The 23414-nt window shown below is 38.1% G+C and overlaps 1 protein-coding gene across 4 annotated transcripts in view; it reads right to left on the reverse strand.

Moving 5' to 3' along the window:
- The window catches only part of hdac10 (histone deacetylase 10), a 313475-nt gene that overhangs the window by 77300 nt on the left and 212761 nt on the right, over window positions 1-23414 (reverse strand). For all 4 annotated transcript variants that reach the window (XM_051924423.1, XM_051924431.1, XM_051924418.1 and 1 more), the window contains 5 exons: window positions 22663-22722; window positions 22295-22384; window positions 21293-21399; window positions 19970-20031; window positions 12385-12592 (listed from right to left, as the gene is read on the reverse strand). In XM_051924423.1, coding sequence (XP_051780383.1) covers window positions 12385-12592; window positions 19970-20031; window positions 21293-21399; window positions 22295-22384; window positions 22663-22722 — 527 coding nt within the window. The remainder of the gene's footprint in view (window positions 1-12384; window positions 12593-19969; window positions 20032-21292; window positions 21400-22294; window positions 22385-22662; window positions 22723-23414) is intronic.

Here is a 23414-nt window from a genome sequence, read left to right on the forward strand (position 1 = left end):
TGAAGCGACATGCTGCACGGTGCTTCGCATACTTAAAATCTCGAAGGGCACGTATTGATTTTTGATTGAAAAACAAACTCTGTCTCTCTCTCTCTCTTTGTCTGCTCCTGACAGAGGAGGTGTGAGCTGCCGCCTTCAACAGCTTTGTGCCGCAGTGCTTCGCTTACTTAAAAGCCAAACAGCCCTATTGATTTGTTTGCTTTTCTCTATCTCTCTGACATGCTCTGCTCCTGATGCGCACTCCTTTGAAGAGGAAGATATGTTTGCATTCTTTTAATTGTGAGACGGAACTGTCATCTCTGTCTTGTCATGGAGCACAGTTTAAACTTTTGAAAAAGAGACAAATGTTTGTTTGCAGTGTTTGAATAACGTTCCTGTCTCTTTACAACCTCCTGTGTTTCTGCGCAAATCTGTGACCCAAGCATGACAATATAAAAATAACCATTTAAACATATGGTTTCTACTTCGCGGATTTTCTTATTTCGTGGGTGGCTCTGGAACGCAACCCCCGCGTCGGAGGAGGGATTACTGTATATACATATACATATATATATATACACACATATATACATATACATATATATACATATACATATATACATATATATATATATATATATATATATATATACAAACATACAGTTAGGTCCATAAATATTTGGACAGAGACAACTTTTTTCTAATTTTGGTTCTGTACATTACCACAATGAATTTTAAATGAAACAACTCAGATGCAGTTGAAGTGCAGACTTTCAGCTTTAATTCAGTGGGGTGAACAAAATAATTGCATAAAAATATGAGGAAACTAAAGCATTTTTTAACACAATTCTTTCATTTCAGGGGCTCAAAAGTAATTGGACAAATTAAATAACTGGAAATAAAATGTTCATTTCTAATACTTGGTTAAAAACCCTTTGCTGGCAATGACAGCCTGAAGTCTTCAACTCATGGACATCACCAGATGCTGGGTTTCCTCCTTTTTAATGCTCTGCCAGGCCTTTACTGCAGCAGCTTTCAGTTGCTGTTTGTTTGTGGGCCTTTCTGTCTGAAGTTTAGTCTTCAACAAGTGAAATGCATGCTCAATTGGGTTAAGATCAGGTGACTGACTTGGTCATTCAAGAATTTTCCACTTCTTTGCCTTAATAAACTCCTGGGTTGCTTTGGCTGTATGTTTTGGGTCATTGTCCATCTGTATCATGAAACGCCACCCAATCAATTTGACTGCATTGAGCTGGATTTGAGCAGACAGTATGTCTCTGAACACCTCAGAATTCATTCGGCTGCTTCTGTCCTGTGTCACATCATCAATAAACACTAGTGTCCCAGTGCCACTGGCAGCCATGCATGCCCAAGCTATCACACTGCCTCCACTGTGTTTTACAGATGATGTGGTGTGTTTTAGATAATGAGCTGTTCCACGCCTTCTCCATACTTTTTTCTTGCCATCATTCTGGTAGCGGTTGATCTTTGTTTCATCTGTCCAAAGAATGTTTTTTCAGAACTATGCTGGCTTTTTTAGATGTTCTTTAGCAAAGTCCAATCTAGCCTTTCTATTCTTGAGGCTTATGAGTGGTTTGCACCTTGCTGTGCACCCTCTGTATTTACTTTCATGCAGTCTTCTCTTTATGGTAGACTGCATGATATCGATACACCTACCCCCTGGAGAGTGTTGTTCACTTGGTTGGCTGTTGCGAAGGGGTTTCTCTTCACCATGGAAATGATTCTGCAATCATCCACCACTGTTGTTTTCCATGGACATCCAAGTCTTTTTGCGTTGCTGAGTACACCAGTGCTTGCTTTCTTTCTCAGGATGTACCAAACTGTAGATTTTGCCACTTGTAATATTGTATCAATTTCTCGGATGGGTTTTTTCTGTTTTTGCAGCTTAAGGATGGCTTCTTTCACCTGAATGGAGAGCTCCTTTGACCGCATGTTGTCTGTTCCACAGCAAAATCTTCCACATGCAAGCACCACACCTCAAATCAACTCCAGGCCTTTTATCTGCTTAACTGATAATGACATAATGACGGGCTTGCCCACACCTGTCCATGAAATAGCCTTTGAGTCAATTGTCCAATTACTTTTGAGCCCCTGAAATGAAGGGATTGTATTACAAAAATGCTTTAGTTGCCTCACATTTTTATGCAATTGTTTTGTTCATCCCACTGAATTAAAGCTGAAAGTACGCACTTCAACTGCATCTGAGTTGTTTCATTTAAAATTCATTGTGGTGATGTACAGAACCAAAATTAGAAAAAAGTTGTCTCTGTCCAAATATTTATGGACCTAACTGTATATACATATAGATTATATATACAAATATATATACAAATATATACATATACACACATATATATGGATGAATAGTTTACTCTCAAATAATGCAAAGAGTACGCAACACGTGTTTCGCCCTAATTCTGGGCTCATCAGGTGTATACACTCACTGCACCCCCCCTTTGGAGAATCGAACCTCGGACGTCAGCGCTAGAGGCGAAGCCTCTCACCTTGCGCCATGGCGTGTGGTTCGTTTATTTGACAGCATGTAGATCGGGGTCATTACATTCATGGCATTCGTAGTCTGAATCACAATCTGATTGTATGGATGGTTACCTACCAGGTAACGCTTTTGGTTGATACATACACACACACACACACACATATATATATATATATATATATATATATGTGTATATATATATATATATATATATGTGTATATATATATATATATATATATATATATATGTGTATATATATATATATATATATATATATATATACCCTAGGTTCTTGTCTATAAGCCGGACTCGTGTATAAGCCGGAAACCAAAAATCATACGAATTTTTAAAATAAAATCTTATCATAGATAAGCCGGACTCATGGATAAGCCGAACGTACTATAACCTATAACTAATAGAAGGGAGGGATGTCAGTGGTCTCACTCGCACCCATTTAATTTCTTTAAGGGGGGAGAGAGTGTGAGATATTGGCGTCTCTCTCACTCCCCGCATGGCGCGGTTGGAGCGGCCGGAGCGCGTTCTTTCTGCTCTGGGCGTCGCCGAGTCAACACGCGCGCGTAGCTGTCATTTAAATTGTAATTTTATATGTAAGCATATTTAAATATATATCACGGATTTTTTGCTGGTTCGCGGATTTCTGCGGACAATGGGTCTTTTAATTTCTGGTACATGCTTCCTCAGTTGGTTTGCCCAGTTGATTTCATACAAGGGACGCTATTGGCAGATGGCTGAGAAGCTAGAGTGCTTACTTTTCTCTCTCTCTTGCGCTGACTATCTGTGATCCTGACGTAGGGGGATTGAGCAGGGGGGCTGTTCGCACACCTAGACGATACAGACGCTCGTCTAAAAATGCTGAAAGATTATCTTCACGTTGCTATCTTTTGTAAAGCTGATTCCTGAAACCGACATGCTGCACAGTGCTTCGCATACTTAAAAGCTCGAAGGGCACATATTGATTTTTGACTGAAAAACAAACTCTGTCTCTCTCTCTCTCTCTCTCTCTCTCCCTGCTCCTGACGGAGGGGGTGTGAGCTGCCGCCTTCAACAGCTTTGTGCCGCGGTGCTTCGCATACCTAAAAGCCAAACAGCACCATTGATTTGTTTGCTAGAGATTGTTTTCTCTATCTATGTGACATTCTGTGCTCCTGACCACACTCCTTTGAAGAGGAAGATATGTTTGCATTCTTTTAATTGTGAGACAGAACTGTCATCTCTGTCTTGTCATGGAGCACAGTTTAAACTTTTGAAAAAGAGACAAATGTTTGTTTGCAGTGTTTGAATAACATTCCTGTCTCTCTACAACCTCCTGTGTTTCTGCGCAAATCTGTGACCCAAGCATGACAATATAAAAATAACCATATAAACATATGGTTTCTACTTCGCGGATTTTCTTATTTCGCGGGTGGCTCTGGAACGCAACCCCCGCGATGGAGGAGGGATTACTGTATAAGCCGGACTTATGTATAAGCCGATATTCTATTTTTTCATTTTCACAACTTTTTTCCTTAGATAAGCCGTGGCTTATAGACAAGAACTTAGGGTATATATATATATATATATATACATATATATTTGTATACAGTGATCCCTCGCTATATCGCGCTTCGCCTTTCGCGGCTTCACTCTATCGCGGATTTTATATGTAAGCATATTTAAATATATATCGCGGATTTTTTGCTGGTTCGCGGATTTCTGCGGACAATGGGTCTTTTAATTTCTGGCACATGCTTCCTCAGTTGGTTTGCCCAGTTGATTTCATACAAGGGACGCTATTGGCAGATGGCTGAGAAGCTACCCAGCTTACTTTTCTCTCTCTCTCTCTCGCGCTGACTTTTTCTGATCCTGACGTAGGGGGATTGAGCAGGGGGGCTGTTCGCACACCTAGACGATACGGACGCTCGTCTAAAAATGCTGAAAGATTATCTTCACGTTGGCTACCTTCTGTGCAGCTGCTTCGTGAAGCAACATGCAGCACGGTGCTTCGCATACTTAAAAGCATGAAGGGAACGTATTGATTTTTTTATCTGTCTCTCTCTCTCTCTCTCTCTCTGCTCCTGACGGAGGGGGTGTGAGCTGCCGATTTCAACAGCTTTGTGCCGCGGTGCTTCGCATACTTAAAAGCAAACAGCCCTATTGATTTGTTTGCTCCTTTGAAGAGGAAGATATGTTTGCATTCTTTTAATTGTGAGACTGAACTGTCATCTCTGTCTTGTCATGGAGCACAGTTTAAACTTTTGAAAAAGAGACAAATGTTTGTTTGCAGTGTTTGAATAACGTTCCTGTCTCTCTACAACCTCCTGTGTTTCTGCGCAAATCTGTGACCCAAGCATGACAATATAAAAATAACCATATAAACATATGGTTTCTACTTCGCGGATTTTCTTATTTCGCGGGTGGCTCTGGAACGCAACCCCCGCGATGGAGGAGGGATTACTGTATATATGTATATATATATATATATATATACATATATATTTGTATATATATACACTTGTATATATATATATATATATATATATATATATATATATATATATACATACACACACACACTAGCCAACCCGCGGTGTAGCATACGCCGAATAATTATGTATTGATGGGTGAACACTTCCTGAAGGACACAGTTGTCCAAATGGGCTGGGTTTGAGGAATTGAGTGTAGGTGAATGAAAAGATGGAACTCTGGAGAGGGCAATATACAATTGTCCGTGACTGAAAACTGGAGGACCGCCGTCACGCCTCTACCTCCCAGAGCGAGGGACGGGGCTGGACGGCGCTCGGGCGGAACGGGGGGAGAGAGGAAGGACGCCCATTCCGCCCCGGCCCCCCCGCCATTCTAGTCTGCTGATTTCTTAGTCATCTCTTAACCCTTTAACCGCCAACTCCCTAAATATTCCCCACGCCAGGCGAAATCTGAACAATTTTCGTTTTTTTACTTTTTTACATTTTTTTTACATTTTTTACATTTATTCAAGCAGTATTGACCACTAAATGTTGTGCAAGTTGCCAGTGTATACACGAAATCTATAAATGTAACCTGAATTCTCAGCTAAGCAAAACATCTTGATACCAAACCGTGCCCTTTTCAATGGTAGATACTGTCGAAACTGTAAGCGGCCCTTCTACGACAATAAACTTTCATCAACTGCAACTGACGGTCCTGGCATGTAGGGCAACTTAAATGCTTCAAATAAATGATCAATCAAAGGACGTAGCTTGAACAAGTGGTCGCGGTTTGGATCTTTCTTATCTGGCTCGTTTCTGTTGTCATTCAAATGAAAGAATTTCAGCAGCAAAGAGAATCGGTTACGTGTCATGACAGCTGCAAAAATAGGTGTTGCATACATAGGATCTGTAGACCAGTACATCTCAATATCTGGTTTTCTGATTATTCCCATCAACATCAAAATCCCAATGAATTTTTTCATTTCGTTTTCATCAGTGTCAAACCAAGCACGAACACAGGAATGTGGAGGTAAATTGGGATTTTTCTCAATAAACTGTGCTGCATACAGATTTGTCTGATGAACAAAATGTCTGATCAAATCAGGTGACACAAACAGCTCATAAAACTGCTCAGCAGTGAAATTGTTTACATCAACAATAAAGCCACACGTTCCCTCAAACGAATGCAGAAAAGGTAGTTCACCACGGGCAGCAGCCCAGCTGAGATGCTGGGGATACACCCACTCAGCGCCGTCATCCGATGTGTCTTCATTCACAGTATCATGCAGCGCACGTTGCTGCTCATCACTGTCACTAAAATCTTCTTCAGAACTGCTACAATCATGATCAGAACTGTCCAAAATCGCCTGCAAAGCCTCACTTGAAGTCAGTTTACGTTTCGCCATATTCACAGCTGTTACATGCGAATCACGTCACATGACCGGCCAAAACAACCACAGACTTGTCGAAATACAACGTAGTAATAATACCCACGCCAAACCGTCAGTTATACTACTTGCCAGGCATTCATATAACCACAGGCAAATGTGCCGGATAATTCCGGCAGTATGGCGTTAGCATTAAAACAACGGTGCCGGATATATCCGGCAGAGGGCGGTTAAGGGGTTAATCATCGGTCAGTACGCACTGCCTGCTCATGTGCCCGCCCCCAACTCCTCACCTGAGTCGCTTTCGTTTGTGTACAGTCCACATGGACCTGTGAGTCACGTTGACTGTTCATTTTCCAAACACCGCCTCAGTCGTTTTCTTCTCTGCTACAGTCCACATGCACCTCTGAGCTATGTTGACTTTTCATTGTTCTTTACGGTTCCGGCTGCTTTTCTATATATAATCCACCAAGTCACCTGACCATGGTAGTAGCGATGGGGGGTGTGTACAAAGGGCAGGCACTTAATCAGTGCGAGCGTATGACCCGCACTTACTGGGAATTCCTCGCTTGTGGGGAACAATTGCAGCCCCGGTCTCCATCACGAATGGGGTTCAACGGCTTACCCACGCCTCTCGGCGCCAGGTAGACACGCGTTGATTTATTCAGTCTAGCGCACGTGCAGCACCGGACATCTAAGGGCATCACAGACCTGTTATTGCTGAATCTCACGTGGCTGAAAGCTACTTGTCCCTCTAAGAAGTTGGACGCCGACTGCTCAGGGGTCGCGTAACTATTTAGCAGGAGGGAGTCTCTTTCTTTATCGGAATTAACCAGACAAATCGCTCCACCAACTAAGTACGGCAATGCACCACCACCCACAGAATCGAGAAAGAGCTATCAATCTGTCAATCCTCTCCGTGTCCGGGCCGGGTGAGGTGTCCCGTGTTGAGTCAAATTACGCAAAAGGCTCCACACCTGGTGGTGCCCTTCCGTCAATTCCTTTAATTTTCAGCTTTGCACCCTTACTCCCCCCAGAACCCAAAGACTTTGGTTACCCGGTTGGCTGCCCGGCGGATCATGGGAATAACGTCACCGGATCGCCAGTTGTCATCGTTTATGATCGGAACTACGACGGTATGTGATTGTCTTCGAACCTCCGACTTTCATTCTTGATTAATGAAAACATTCTTGGCAAATGCTTTCACTCTCGCTCGAATTGTTGGTGGGCGGGGCTCTGTGAGTTGGTGGGCGTGGCTCTGTCTTGCGTGCGTCTTGCTTGCCATGGACTTAGTGAATTCTTAGAGTTGGTGGGCATGGCTCTGTGAGTTGTTGGTGGGCGTGGCTCTGTGAGTTGTCGTCGTATCCCATGGTCTTAGAGTTGGTGGGCGTGGCTATGTTGTGCGTATCCCATGGTTGTCTTGCATGCCCTGTCGGCTTAGTGAATTATATATATAGATGCTCTTAAGGTTATCTAGATCTTTCTGTAACAGACTTACAATGATAGTCCAGCTGTGTTACTTTCTTTAATCCTATCTTGATTTTTACATTCTAACACTATTTTGAACTTTACAAATTAGTAATTAAGTTGGACTCCTTTTGTTTCTCTTCTGCTTCCAACTATTGAAAATTAAGCAGAATCCCTTTTGCTTTTCTTAAGGATGCTACAGGTGGTCTTCACTCTGCAACAGCAAAGAATGTACTTTCAGAAGTTGGGCAATTTCTGCCTCTACTCTTATTTATATTGTTCGATGTATTTGTAGAGCAGGATGAATTGTAGTATGTTGATGGTTTGATTTAATTTCCCAATGTGATTTTTTTGTTGTTTTTTTCACAATTTTCATTTTACTTTTGAAAAGCCATAAATTACAATGGCATACTACTTATTTATACAAATAACAGATACAACCATTTACTTAGGATGTATCTGACATCCATTCCACACAGGTATGATACTTTAATAGCACGTTAAGGGTAAGTCCAGTAAATCACTGGCTTTTAGCCTATGAAAATGCAACTCATGTGCATATATTTCAACCATCAAAACAAAAATCGGGGCTCATTACTAATCAGTCTAACTCTGCTGGGGGGTGCTTAACACTGCAGGTAAAAGAAGATCCTCATGCTGTGATGGTGTTCATGAAAAGCTTTTGAAGAATGCCACCTAATAGTTTTCCCGTTTTCATTTTTGGTGCAAAATATTGACAAAGAATCAAACTGTGCATTTAAAAATTTAACAGAATGAACAAACACTTGATTTAACAATTCACGGCCAGTGGACCACATCGACAAATTTAGTACTAAAAGGCAGTGTCAAATTCTAAGGTAAAACCACAGTTTTTTCAAACAGTTTAAGCACCATAAGATGTAGCTGTTAAATTAAGGATGATTTCATTTAAATCTGGACAACATCACATGGTTTTACACTATACAGAGATTCATTTAAAATGCCCAAACATTGCTTTTACTTGCCACTCTTATTAAAGCAGAAAGGGAGAGCGGATATGTTTTCAGTGCAGTTTGCATTCATTTTCAAAGCATATGTTCTAGTATCTTCTATTTGTACTTTTATTATAAAATAATTTAAAACTACTTTACTTTGCATTATAAATGAAAAGGCTGCACATGAAACTAAACAGATACTAATCTCCCTTTCAACCTTCACATCTATTTTTACAGTTAAGAATAATGCCTTGTCACCAGTTTCATTTTACAATTTTCATTGTACCGTAAAACTGATCCTTGCCTCTTTTTTACATTATCATTTACACTTAGAACAAATACAGTACAGGGCATAAAGATCAGTATTTCTTTGCAGAAATGTAGTAAGCAGAATAAAGTAACCATATCCTATGAATTTCTAAGACAAACCTATTACAAGGAAGCAAAGACTTTTCTGAGTCACATTTTAAGATGTCATTGCAAAAAAAACTGTGTCCAGATTGTCCTCAAAATTGAAAACCACTGTCTTATACCAACTATAGCATTGGAATTTTAGATCAACAGTACCACAATTTGCTACACCGTGCAAAAATACTTTTCATTTCCGCAAAACCTAAATATACTGTATATGTTGTTCTACTTTTCCTAGTTTGATTACATTAATTACAAACTCCTAATGACTGGAAAATTCAGAAAAATGAAACCGTTGTTTTAAGAAATACAGAACATTGCATAATTTATCAACAAAATCTAAAATGCTAATGGATTTTACTCAAAAGATTAATCATATCTCACCAAATACCACAAAACAGAATTCACTATTAGAAATAGCTTTAAAGTCTTTGATACAATATAATTCCATATTACTGTCAAACATTTAAGGATATGGTTATTTAATAATAATCATGATAGGATGACTTGTAGTAAAAGTATCATAAAAGCGTAGTCTTTGATACAATATAATTCCATATTGTAGCAGGGCTACATAGTTAGTGTTGTCAAATGTCAGTTCTGAGTGCGTCTCGTTTCCATTGTCCCGTTTGCTGTTTGTATGTGTATCAGTTAATGTCGTCCCCGTAAAGGGGGACGGATGATGGAAGGAGACCACAGCCTCAAACCTGGAAAACACCTGTTCACGATTAATCAATTACCGCCGTCACAGGACTATTTAAGCCAGCAGGAGAGAGAGGAAGAGAGGGGAGAAGAGAAAGGAGACCAATTGTTTTTTCATCCACGTATCAACTTACTTGCTGTTTTTTTTTTCATCGCGCCTTTGCACCAGTTTGGTTTTCACTTTGCCGGACTGTCTTGCATCCTTCATCTGCTGAGACCCCGGGGTTCATTCGTCATCCACCATACGCCGAGGATTCACGGTGAGGTTGCTCCAATTACCGGGAAAATCAAACAACGCATTTAACTCTAGTTCAGTCATCCGTATTTAGGACAGTTTTTATAACCGGACTCAAGTTCACAGTCATTCAGTATATCATTCATTTTTGTTATTCGTGTTGTGTGTTTATATGTTACAGGGGCAAGGGAGGGTTTTTGTTGTATTTATATTTGGTGGTGTCTTGTTCCTGCTGGGGTGGAGGGATATTTATATTTGTTTTCTATTTTTTGCATGTCTTGTTGTTTCATTTAATACATTTAATCAGTTTAATTTTACATCCTGCTTTTGTGTACTTATATTTACACCGTCGATTGTGGGGAAAAGTTTAATTGGTTAGAAGTACGGCTTGATAGTTAGATTCTTTCTCAGTAAATTATCCAGGCCACAGGTCTTGGAGGTGTAGCTGCCGGCTGGGTAAAGGGGTCGGCCATTACAATATTACTATCAAACATTTAAGGATATGGTTATTTAGTAATAATCATGATAGGATGACTTGTAGTAAAAGTATCACAAAAGCAGAGTATAAACACATGTATTTTAAGAATATATTATACAGCAATCACAATTGCTCAACCTGTAACACCCACTGTTTAGTAAAACTGAAATGTTCTCTTTGTCACATAGACAGAGAATAATATAAATTGAAGTGGTAAACTTGCACTTCACATTTTGGTCCTCTAATCACTGGATCGATATGTCTGTGATTGTCTCTCCCAATTTCTTCTGTGAAGCTACATGTTAAGGATTGACTAGAAAGAATCTAAACTTTGGTCAAACAACATCCAAAAATGGTTCCACAGAGATCAGCATATAGACATTTAACAATATAACCAGTAAGATGACTCTGCATCTCCCAAATTATTAAAACATAATTTAAAAAATTACTTTATAAAATATGAATTTTCTTAATACACAAGACAAACCTGGCATGACAAGTTATCACAGTAGTGTAAACAGCCTCACATTCTCGGTAAAATGGCCACCTTATGGCTGCGTTCATGGAAAGACATTATAACACAGTAGTACTGTACATAATATTAAAACACACCAAAAACCTGCTAATCAGAACAAAGAAAATTAGCATTTAGCCATAGACATCTTTATTACTTTTTTAGCTGCTGTATTAACCCCCATAAAAAAACAACACTGGTTCAAAGATCGTGTGTTCCTCACTCCATTTCATTCAAACATCATATCCAGCAATTAAAAGAAGCTCCCAAGAATATGGTCATCAGGTTGCTCTTAAATGCACTAAACTGAAGTGAACTTTAGGAGTGAAAAACCTCTTGTCAGAAGTAAAATGCAGGAAGCTTTTCCCCCACCAAAGAATCCCATACATACTGTTCCCTGCTTCCACCTACAAATCCACTGATAAAAGGGGGCCTCTAGACATTCCACCCACAGTCCTGTAACTGAAGATACAAATGAAGGAATACAGAATTTTTATTTTACACTGTATTTTATTATATACTTTTTATAGATAGCTGTCCAAAATAAATAGATTTCTGCTGCATTTGCAAAAAACCTTTATATGTGAAAATAAACACTTCCCATTCTTGCAATGATCTTACAACTGATTACTGTTAAGAAATATACAGTATGATATACTACATCTGCTAACAATAATGTATACACTTTGTAAACAAAAAATACTGGAATTGAAAAAACAGGATAAAGTAGACACACTGCAGTAATATTTTAGTTAATAAAGTAGCCGTGTTCTGTATCCTAAAGGAGACTGTCTGATAACCATATAGTCAGGCCAATGGATTTTCTGCAGCAGAGAAGTGCCTCTGACATGCTTGAAAATAAGTGGTTTTAATCCACTCCCCCTATTCCAAGATTTGCATCGATTCATTTTATGACCAGGTGCTGATTCTGCTATGAAATTTTTCTTTCTCCCATTACTACTCCCTTTATAATGTACACTTTAGTTTCTACAGATATTGCTTTACATTTGTCTTACATACTGGGAAAATCACATGTATTTTTAAAAAATATTAATTTAACTACAGTATGAAATTATATAAACAATCACATATTAAAATTTCTACACAGCAGGCACAATACTGACTTATATTCCGTGTAAGGAAGTTGCACACTCTTAAGAGTGGTACTTGAACATGCACGTGCATCATTGTGTATTCCTGTATACAGAAAAAAGCAATACACATAACTGGCAAGCTAGCCTAAAAAACATACCTCCATATTTCATCTGATGGCACTGAGTCCAGGTTAATCTTCAAACATCTATCAGGCAATTCAATCTTCTCTCCCAATAAGGCAACTGCAGTTCTTTTAGGTGGCAACGGGCAGTAGTTTGGTGATGAAGTATGAATTTCCTCATTGCAAAATTGCTCTAGCTTCTTATCATCATTCACATTTTGGTGCTTCATGCTAATGGGCAAACCTATAAGTTACAGAGGATCAATTACATACAACTGGAGGATACTAAGCATTTTATGTGTTAGTCCCACCACATTTATAACTCCTGATGAAGTATACATATGGGAAAATGAAACTGACTTTGGGACTCAATGACAATGCAATTAGAGAGGACGGAAAGTAAAAATTTGGATATGCAGCATTTTACTGTAATGCATTCAGTCTTCTTTGACTGGAAGCTTTGTAATTTAAAGGCAGTCCCTTGGTTGCTAACAAGTTCAACTGCTGTTGATATTTGTAACCTAGTTTTGTATGGAACTTAGAACTTGTACTGAAAATGTTTGTAAATGCAAATATCAGCAAAAATGCATAATGCATTATTATTGCAACTTATTTCACAGTAAGTTTACGGTTATTTTAAACATCCTACAATTTTTGATAATTACACAATACCTCAGAGTTGAAAAAGGCATAATACTTGTATGAAACATCAATATTAACTGACAATTGATCTCTTAGTAGGGAAGTTACTTCACGGGGACATGTATCAAGGATCCTAGAGAAGGACGAGGGTTTTGGAGTTATCAATTATTTTCTTCAAAATAATTTTGGGACCGGTACTGAGTACTGAACTAAACTTTGCAATTAATGTGGCCTGTTTAACATGTTAAAAATTTTGTTGCATCCCAAGTCAGCAATGAGGCAAATGTCTCATGCAGTACTGCATTACGTACACATCCAGTACTGTATCTATAAACTAACTTTAAAAAATTTACAAAATAAAATTTTTATTTAAAGGTTTAACATTTGAATTACGCGGTTCACAACAATATGCCACATGTTAATATGTAGCACTGGTGTTCATTTTCTTCATTTATACAAGGAGTCAGGAGAGGGAGTTTATGGCATCCTGGTGCAATAGAGAAAAGTTGTGAAGGTACTTAATGAGCACTTTAAATGCATTTTCCAGCTCCTTCATCCTTTTGCCTACTCATACAGGCAATCCCCTCTCTGCCTCACTCCACTGACCCAAGGTCGGAGGCAACTAGTATGCCCACTTTCCCTTAGCTCTGTGAGAGTCACTGGTGAACACGCACTTTGGCAGGTGGACCCCTGAAACATGTATTGGCTGCCAAAATGCTTTCTAAGTGCCGTGTCTGCAAAACAGCAATCACAGAGCTGCTTTAATATCGGCTCTTTCAAGTAATCCTGTCCTCATTGAACAGGTCTCAACCACGAAGGAGCATGTCTCTGTCAGGTTTGGACTTTACAGAGTTTTAACACAGGTTTTTATGTATGCCCATTAAAGAAAGGCATATACTTTCAATTAAATCAGTTTTCAGCAGTGCATCGATATTTACTTTGACACATCTGTGTCTCATATGCTATGCCAATTTGAGAATTAATACATTGGCCTCACTTTCTTATTGACTTCTTTTCAACTTTCCTTTTAGGAAGACATTCAAATTCAGGTTGTACTTGCTCAAGTAGTATTTTGTTAAAAGTTCAGGTTTAAGGTCATTGTTTAAGATTAAACTATGCCATTATTTTTTAATATCTTTGTGTTGATTCTACATTCATTCAGTGATTGTGTATTTACTTCATGATTTATAAATTAATTTTATAATTACATGTTTTAATTTTAGATGCAATTAAATTGCTTAGTGTTAGACCTGAGTTTCACTCTGGCTGTAAAAACAGTGTTAAAAGCATTAGTCCAGAGTGTCACTCGGCCAATGGTATAGACGCATCTCACATTAGACCGAGGATTACTTGGGTTGTAAAAGTGCCAACAGCATTACTTGGGCAATGGCATACATGTGTCTTGCATAAGAATCAGGCACGAGCGTTACTCGGGCAACGGGGCAGACAAGTCTTCTTCTAGCCTCATAATGGTGCCTTGTGAGAAACACCTCTCATCAGCAGTAATGATGAGGTGAATCTGTCTTCAGGCAGTGAAACTACACTGGTCTGTGAAACCGAAAGTGATTCTGGTGAATCCAAAACTGGCACTCACATCACTCGCACATCACTATTCATATTATTATTATTCATCACTATTATTTGTATCACTGTTCTACTTTCTACACTTCTGACTTTGTACGTTTATTGTTTTGCATGTTTTACAGTAGAAATATGAGATTTAATAAAATTGTAATTTTTCAAGCCAAAAAATGCAATGGTTTTTACATATTTTTTTGAGAATAAATGTAATACTAAACAAGTTAATCATGATTAATTACAAACATTTATGCGATTAGTTAATTTTTTTTAACCGATTATTTTATATATATATATATATCGCCGAGGACAAGATCATGGTCTCGTTTGATGTTATATCGCTATACACCATGATCCCGATCCAACTGGCCACAGAAACATTATTAATGAAACTGGATAGTGACCCCACCATAGAGACAAGAACCAAACTGTCCATCAAAGACATAATGCACCTAATATCACTTTGCCAAAAAACGCACTTTCATTTCAACGGCAAGTATTACACACAGAAAGAAGGCATGCCGATGGGATCACCGTTATCTGGACTCCTAGCTGAACTGGTAATGCAACGATTTGAAAACATAGCTTTATCCCAGATTACACCCAAAATTTGGATACGCTATGCAGACGACACATTCGTCATATTAAGAAAGAACCAGCTGAATGAGTTCTTCAATCATATTAACACAATATTCCCTGCAATCCAGTTCACAATGGAAAAAGAAAACAATCGACACATCAATTTCCTGGACGTTTACATCAAAAGAAATAGTGACGCCACCCTGACCACAAGTGTTTACCGCAAACAATGCCACGCAGACAAGATTCTACACTTCGCCAGCAATCACCCGGTATCTCATAAACGGAGCTGCGTGAAAACCCTATTTAAACGAGTCCACACGCATTGTAATACCAAGGAAACAAAAATTAATGAGAGACGCTATCTGTTGCAACTTTTTACCTCAAACGGATACTCAAAATCATTCATTAATCGGAGTCTACACAGCAGGCGCCAAAGGAATCAGCATACAAGCGACATAAATCAGAACCCCCACCCCACCTGGCATTCACTCCCGTATCACCATAATGTGTCAGAAGGCACAGCACGCACCCTGACCAAGTGGGGCATCAAAATAGCACATAAACCCACCAACAATCTGCGCATGGTCCTGTTTAATGCTAAAAACAAGAAATCGACAGCCAAAACACGAAACGCAGTTTATAGTATTCCATGCAATTCTTGCTCAGCTGTATACATAGGACAAACATCAAAAAAAATCTCAACACGTGTACAGGAACATCGCAACGCCGTCAGAAGAAAGGACGCACTATCTTTGATATATGCACATACTAAATCGACAGGACACACATTCAACTGGGACAACGTAAAAGTAAAATTTAAGGCCAGTACAAAAAGCGCCAGAGAGTTGGCCGAGTCTTGGCTATCAGATGAAAACGCCATCAACAGACACTTGGACATAAACCCAGCATATGCCAACTTAAGAAGGACATATGCACTTTAATCAAACGATACACCCCCCCCCCCCCCTTGATCATACTGACTTAGTCACCGCCTCCCACCCCCTCCCAACCCCCCCAATACTGAATGTGATGCTATATATTGCCTTTGATTCTTGTAAGTCTAAGCATTATCCTCTGATGAAGACCCCTGATAGGGGTTGAAAGCTCAGGAATAAAACTATTTTATGATACGTGATTCGTTTTTTCTCCCTTTGTGGATCTCCAACTGCAAATATATATGTATATATATATATATATATATATACTAGCAAAATACCCGCGCTTCGCAGCGGCGAAGTACTGCCTTAAAATTGTTATTAAGAAGAAAAGTAAACATTTTTAAACTGAGGGAAAATATACAAATAATTATTTGTTAAGGATCTCTTTGTATACCACGTTGTCAGTTCGGCCCTCCGGTTGTAATATGACCAAGCTGTGCGCTGAGCTTACTCTTGAGCATGCAACGTACAGTTGGCCATGTGAAAAGCAATCTTGCCTCAAATCAATGCCAACCTTTTGTAGGGTTTGTCCCTGAGACTTATTAATTGTCATTGCGAAGCACAGCCTTACTGGAAATTGGAGGCGTTTGAATTGAAATGGGAGATCTGAGGGTACAACGGGGATGCGAGGAATAAAAACTCTCTCCCCTGAGCCACTGCCAGTAAAAATAGTTGCCTCAATTAGATTCTTTTGCAGACACATTACCTGAAGTCTCGTGCCGTTACAAAGTTTCGGTGGCTGTACGCAAATCCACAATCAGCTTTTTTGAGCCAAACCTGTTGTTTTCGTATGAGCCGCTTTTTATTATTGGGATCTAACCTAGAAACAGAATCTCTATTAACTTGTGGATTTGCATGCAAATATTTAGCGGCAGCGTCTCTATTAGCTTGTTGATTTTCCTGCGAGCATTTAGCGACAGCGTCTCTATGAACTTGTGGATTTGCCTGCATGTATTTAGCGACAGCGTGTCTATTAACTTGTGGATTTTTCTGCGAGTATTTGGCGGCAGCGTCATGAAGTTGTTTCCGTCTAGCTGCATCAGAAAATGTACCACGACGTCTGACACGCCTCCTTTTTACTGTTTTCTCACAGCTTGGATTGCTGCTGTCATAATCGGTTTGAGTTTCATGGTTTGTTTCAATTACGTTGGTATTTGCAGGACTTGTTGTGTTGAAGTGACATTCGGCATCTGTCAAGCATTGTAAGCATACAACCGGTTTCATCGATAACTTTGAATCCAGCTTTTAAGAGTTGAAACATTCATAAACATCAAAGTGTCCACTACTTAAATCGTCACCTGTGAATCTAAGATGTTTAAGAGGCATTGGCGGTTCTCCAAACGTGTAAAATAGGCAGGCAGCCAACTACGTGGGGATAACTTTGAATCCAGCTTTTAAGAGTTGAAACATTCATAAACATCAAAGTGTCCACTACTTAAATCGTCACCTGTGAATCTAAGATGTTTAAGAGGCATTGGCGGTTCTCCAAACGTGTAAAATAGGCAGGCAGCCAACTACGTGGGAGGCATGGGGATGGGGGACGCAATATAGGCAGGCAGCCAACTACGTGGGAGGCCAGGGGACGCAGGAAACAAGGAGCTGCATGTACGTAAGTAGGATTCAGTTATAACCATTACGCGTAGAATTTCAAAATGAAACCTGCTTAACTTTTGTAAGTAAGCTGTAAGGAATGAGCCTGCCAAATTTCAGCCTTCTACCTACACAGGAAGTTGGAGAATTAGCGATGAGTGAGTCAGTGAGTGAGGGCTTTGCCTTTTATTGGTATAGGTATATTATATTATATATATACATACATATACTGTATATACACTGTGTGTATTCCGAGGAGGATACTTTTTAAAGTTACACTTTTACTGTAAAACTTCAGTAAAAACAATATTTGGAATTAACTTGTTGTCAATATCGCATTGAATTTTGATTCTGTGTTTGGAGTTGCATCGTGACAATGCAACATATAACTGCCTGTGAGTGAATATCGTTTCTTACTCTCTAATAAATAAACCGACTTTTTCGAATGTTTGTCAATGTGATTTGTTAATTGTCATAGCAAATGCAATTCTAATGGGACACTGTAAACATTTTAATTCGAATGGCATATCAAGATCTTCTTTGGTGTCTAATGTTATCCATGGAACTACATTACCTTACTTGTTGCCTGTTAAAATTTTACATGTCAGAATTGTTCAACCAATTTTGAATACATCTAATCTTGTCTTATTGCATAGCCCATCACTCTTACATAAATTACACAATAACATTATGATACATCATTCTTTCAACATTAATTCGGCCGATGGAACACCGGACGGTGTTAACGGTTGTAGATATTCTACGGGATATAGTAAGTTGATGTTTTCATCATTCACACCATCACCACCAACTGTTTCAGCATAGTCTATTGATACACATTTAAACAATTTGCCGTGTAACCGATCGACAATTTTCATTTTAATTCGTTTGACTTCATCGTTTCTCGGTGCTAGGATTGCCCGTGTACTCAATTCTTCTGTTGATAACCCTTCAGGATGAAATTCTTCAATAAGATTTGGAAATAATACGTCTTCTTTTTTTGGGAACTTAAAGTGAGGAAAATGTAAAAATTTATAACAGCTGAGAGCGCAGGAACTGTGTCTGACAAAAGCATTCTCACAAATGAGAGGTGAGAGGACCATGGGCGTGGGCCATTAAACTAAAATGGTTGAGAGGAGGGCAGGACTTGAAAAAATCTCTTGGCAATAGTCTTGTCTCAAAATTTTCTTTTATAATAGAGAGATTTGCATATCATAATGAAATATCATGGAGACACCCCTCATCAAGTATGGAATTGAATCTTTTACCTACTTTGGCTGCAAGACTCATGCAAATAATAATCCATATCACCGAACCGTTATTACTGAAGTAATTTCTATGCAGGTACAGGAAAGGAAGACAAATGAGTCAGAGAATGCAATTAAAATAAAAAGAATAGTTTATTAGGATGGGAGGTTCAAACAAGGGAGGCAAGAATGGAGAAGGACAGAATTGGTTCTGAAAAAATAGTGAACTTAAATTTGTATAGACTTCCCCACTGTTCTGCCCCTAGGGAACACCTTCACTGAGCTGCATTGGCTGCTGTTACTCTCGTTGGAAAGGTCGTTACACAAGGCAAACTAAAACAAAGACTCTTTCTCAGTCTACCCTCTCTCACAACATTCACCCAGCAAAGCAACCATTCTTGTTGCTTTACTTCACCACACTCCTCCTCTCTGGATGAGTCTAGTATCTTTGTTCTCATTGATTCAAGCCAGTTGCTTATACCTCAAGCATTGCTCCTGCTGTCGGCCATTATTTCTATAGACAGTTTGCATCATCATGCATGGTAGTCGTAGCAGAGTCACTACATTATAATGTAAAACTTTTAAACCTCAAAAGTGATGATATATAATATATAGGCTTTATTTTTGTACCATTTTAAGAGGGCCAAAGCTGCATATTTTTTCTCATGCGTAATGCTGCATAATGTTTTTGTTTTTTTGTAATTTATATCATCTACTTGTCACTTCTCGGAGTAATGGACGACAGGTCAGGAATTTCTCAGCCAACCTTTTAACCATTATGCCTGATCTGCTGGAAGCCATTAACTAACCAACCGAGGCGCTACATCAAGTTTTTGTATTGTGTGGGTGTACATACATAAAACATCTTTTTGTTAACATAGAAAAATGCAATTTGCAGCAGTGTCCTGATTCACTGACGTAATCAGAGCAATTTACTGAACTCCAACTGCAATAAGGGCATTGTCTCCATTGTCAAAATCTGACTAGTATAGAATTTCAGAGGCTGAAGAAACGTTCAGAATTTAGGTTCATACAACAACTTACTTCTGAGGAAAGCCCAGTGCTGTTGATGGACAGCTCTCACATTCTGAATGGACTCCAAGGCACTGTAAATTAACACATTATATTCAGAATGCATTTAGATTATAAAAAAACTCACACACATACAAGTACACACATTAAATTCTCAAGCTGTCACCATTCAACGTTAACTGTACTGAGACCTAAGAACTTTGACTTATTATATTACTGGCTCACTAGTACATATCTACAACTATAAACTTTGTTTATGCTGAGTATTTGCTGGTCCTTTAAATTAAAAGCCACATGATATAAGCCACATTGTAATTATTATCTAAAGTAGTGGAAGAAGTGATGCACAAAGAAATCAAATCTTCAATTTTCCATACAAAGCTACATTCAACCTATTTTTTTAATCAATTTACCCAATGTATCCCTCAGACTAAAACTGCCACCACCAGCAATCTTTGCTGTATCAGTGTAAATATCATATCTATGCATGTTACAGTGCAGTAATAGCTTCACCCATTGAAACAGGAATATCAACTGTCCAGGTTGGTTATTCCAATAAGGCACCTGTAATGTAGCAAGTCAGTGCCATCGATGGCTGTAATCCCAGATGGGGGAGTGTGGGCAGAATCTAAGGTAAAATATGATTTCAGTTATAAGGAAAGCAGTATAAATTGATTGTAGCTGTAAATCAGGGAAACAAATATGCAAATGCCTATCTTGTACAGAAATAAATATCTATTTACTTTCAAAGAACCTTTGTTGAAGTTAGATCTTTCCAAGTTTTATCATTCTATTTCTATTTGTTTCTCAAACATCTCATTTCCTACAAAGAATTGTGATTAATGTAGTCTGTTAAGCAGTAATTGACCTCTTTCATGATGATGCTGACATTCATCTTTAGATATCATTTCTGTTTTTGTGAAGGATTTTTATGGTCAAGTGTACTTATTCTTGGTGAGGGAGCAAAGATTTCTTTAGTCTTCCAACACAACCTGCAGCTGGTTCAGTGTAATAACAAGTTCAAAATGGCAACTACACCTTAATGTGTTTTGTGAGTTTTAAGTATACCTCTGGATCAATAAACACAAGATTTAGTTAAATTTCAAATAAGAGTAGTAATGTGAAGAATTTGTTCAGTCTAGTATAGAATCTTCATTTGAGGACCTGAATTCATAATGATAACAATATTAGTTTAAAACTCATTTTGAAAATCAAATTGCAAGTAATTGATGCTAATGTTATTATTCTGCTTGTTGAGTTAGGCCAAAAGAAGCAGTCTTGATGAATTTCTTGAATACCAAGTACATTCCCATAAATGAGAACACTAGACCTTACCTGTCACAGGGTGAAGAAATATTAAGAAGATGAGGGACAGGATCACCCAAGAAAGCTTTGACAGTATGGCAAATACAGTGTGAGAGAGAATGAAGATCATAACCTCCCTACAGTAACAGAGAAAAAATAACTTAAAACCAAATTATTAACAAATCATTTTTAACTACCGAAAACGTCAGTAATGGGAGAGCCATGCCACAGTACTGCACATGAAGGATTGCTTCTTAGTCATATTCCAGTTTATAATAGCATGTAAGCAAAGCACAGAAATGTTCTTAATCTAAACCAGCTATAAAATGAACCACCATTAAATAAACTTTGGACATCGCAATTTATATATTTACTACTGAATTCATAGGAAATCTTCAAAACAGATTAGCAATCATTAGTGAAAATGCTGAAATTTGCATAAATGGTTTGACATTCATTCATTATTTTAATTAGAACAAAGGGCAGGGCTTAGAAAAAAAATATTAAACCAGTTCTGAAAACAAATGGAGAGGCTATAGCCTATATTTAACACTCTAAAAGTAAAGGTATGTTTCCAGATTAAAAAATTAAACTCCGAGTCTGCTATCCCAACATCAGGCTGAAGCCAGGGTTCAGACTGCATTGTTAAAGAGATTTTGGTTCACACTTAAATGTGGATTTATCCTATGTTGATAATTACCATGTACAAAGGACTCCAATTCTTTAGTTTTAAACGCAGTACAGATGTCCAAACCTTTAGGTTGAACTTCATGGTTTCAAAGACATAGAATCTAATGAGACTAGTTCATTTCATATGTAATAATATAAACAAATCTTTAAATGTACACTGAAAACTATGGCATTCATATTCATATATACATTTAAATCCCTGCAACAGGAAATACTTAACAAAGAGGAATTTCAGTTTTTCAGAAGTTGCAGCTGAGTGTATATAAACGGTACTGTCTTGTGTGCATGCCTTAAACAGATTCTGGGGTATAAAAATTTTTGTGTTAACTATTCAACACTAACCTCTAATACTGCACAGATCTTTCCTTCTGCCAGTGACATCAACAGGTGAGTGAGGTGAGCAAAGCAAGCTGGAGTGGCACACATTTTGCCCTAAAGAAATAAATAAAACCAAACACTACGAAACAGAATGGGACAAAGACAAAAAGTACTGAAATAGTAATATCCCAATGTATCATATTTATACAAATTATGTGGTTATACGATGTACCCAACCAAATTATTAAACATAAGGACAACTCCATCATGATGCTTTGCAGATGTCATATCTGTCCATATTTACCAAGTCACACTAGCTGAAATAAATCATTATCCACTGCAAAATACAGTCACAATGATACTATTTAAAATTTCTAAAATATTTTCCTCACCTCTGGGTCATTAATTGCTGAATCAAATCCAGCAGATATCAGGACCAGTTCAGGATTAAACTATAAAAACCAAATACAAACAAAATAAAACATTCAGACAAAATTGTCAATTGATTTTTAAATTCAGTTCATGCATGTATTTTGCTAAGCACTATTCTATATTTCACCTAGTTACCCAGTGTCATTCATGAATTTCAATAATCAATGGTTAACGTATTAAAAAACTATGAAAAAAACAAGTAGTAAATCAGATGTATTGCAAAGCAATATGATAGTTAATTTCTTTTTTCACCTCATTTCAAACTTGAGATTGCCACATACTGTATAAATGCTAAACAGAAAAGAAAGGAGCCAAAAGATTAATAGTTACTTTTTTACATTATTAATGGGGTGCAATGTAAAAAAATAGCAAAGGCTTGATGGAAATCACATAGGTTTAAATTCAAAAGGCAACTCATTCTGCCCCAAGCTTTTGGAGAAATGGGCCATTAGTTGGAGGTGCATTTCTCATTTGAAGTATGACACAATGTTTACTACAAAGGATGTATAAAACTGTACAGAAAAGACGACGTACAAAACATTACAAAAAAAAAAAATACAAATACCAGCTCCAGCCCTAAAAAGGAAGTAGATTTGAAAAAAAAAAAAAAAAAAAAAAAAAAAACGTTCATGTGTTCTTTTTAAATGGGTACATGTTGAGGCCATTAGCAATGGCGCTTAGGTGAAAATGTAGTCCATTACATTCCACATTC

Source organism: Erpetoichthys calabaricus, chromosome 1, assembly GCF_900747795.2.
Source record: "Erpetoichthys calabaricus chromosome 1, fErpCal1.3, whole genome shotgun sequence".
In the NCBI taxonomy this organism is placed as follows: domain Eukaryota; kingdom Metazoa; phylum Chordata; class Cladistia; order Polypteriformes; family Polypteridae; genus Erpetoichthys; species Erpetoichthys calabaricus.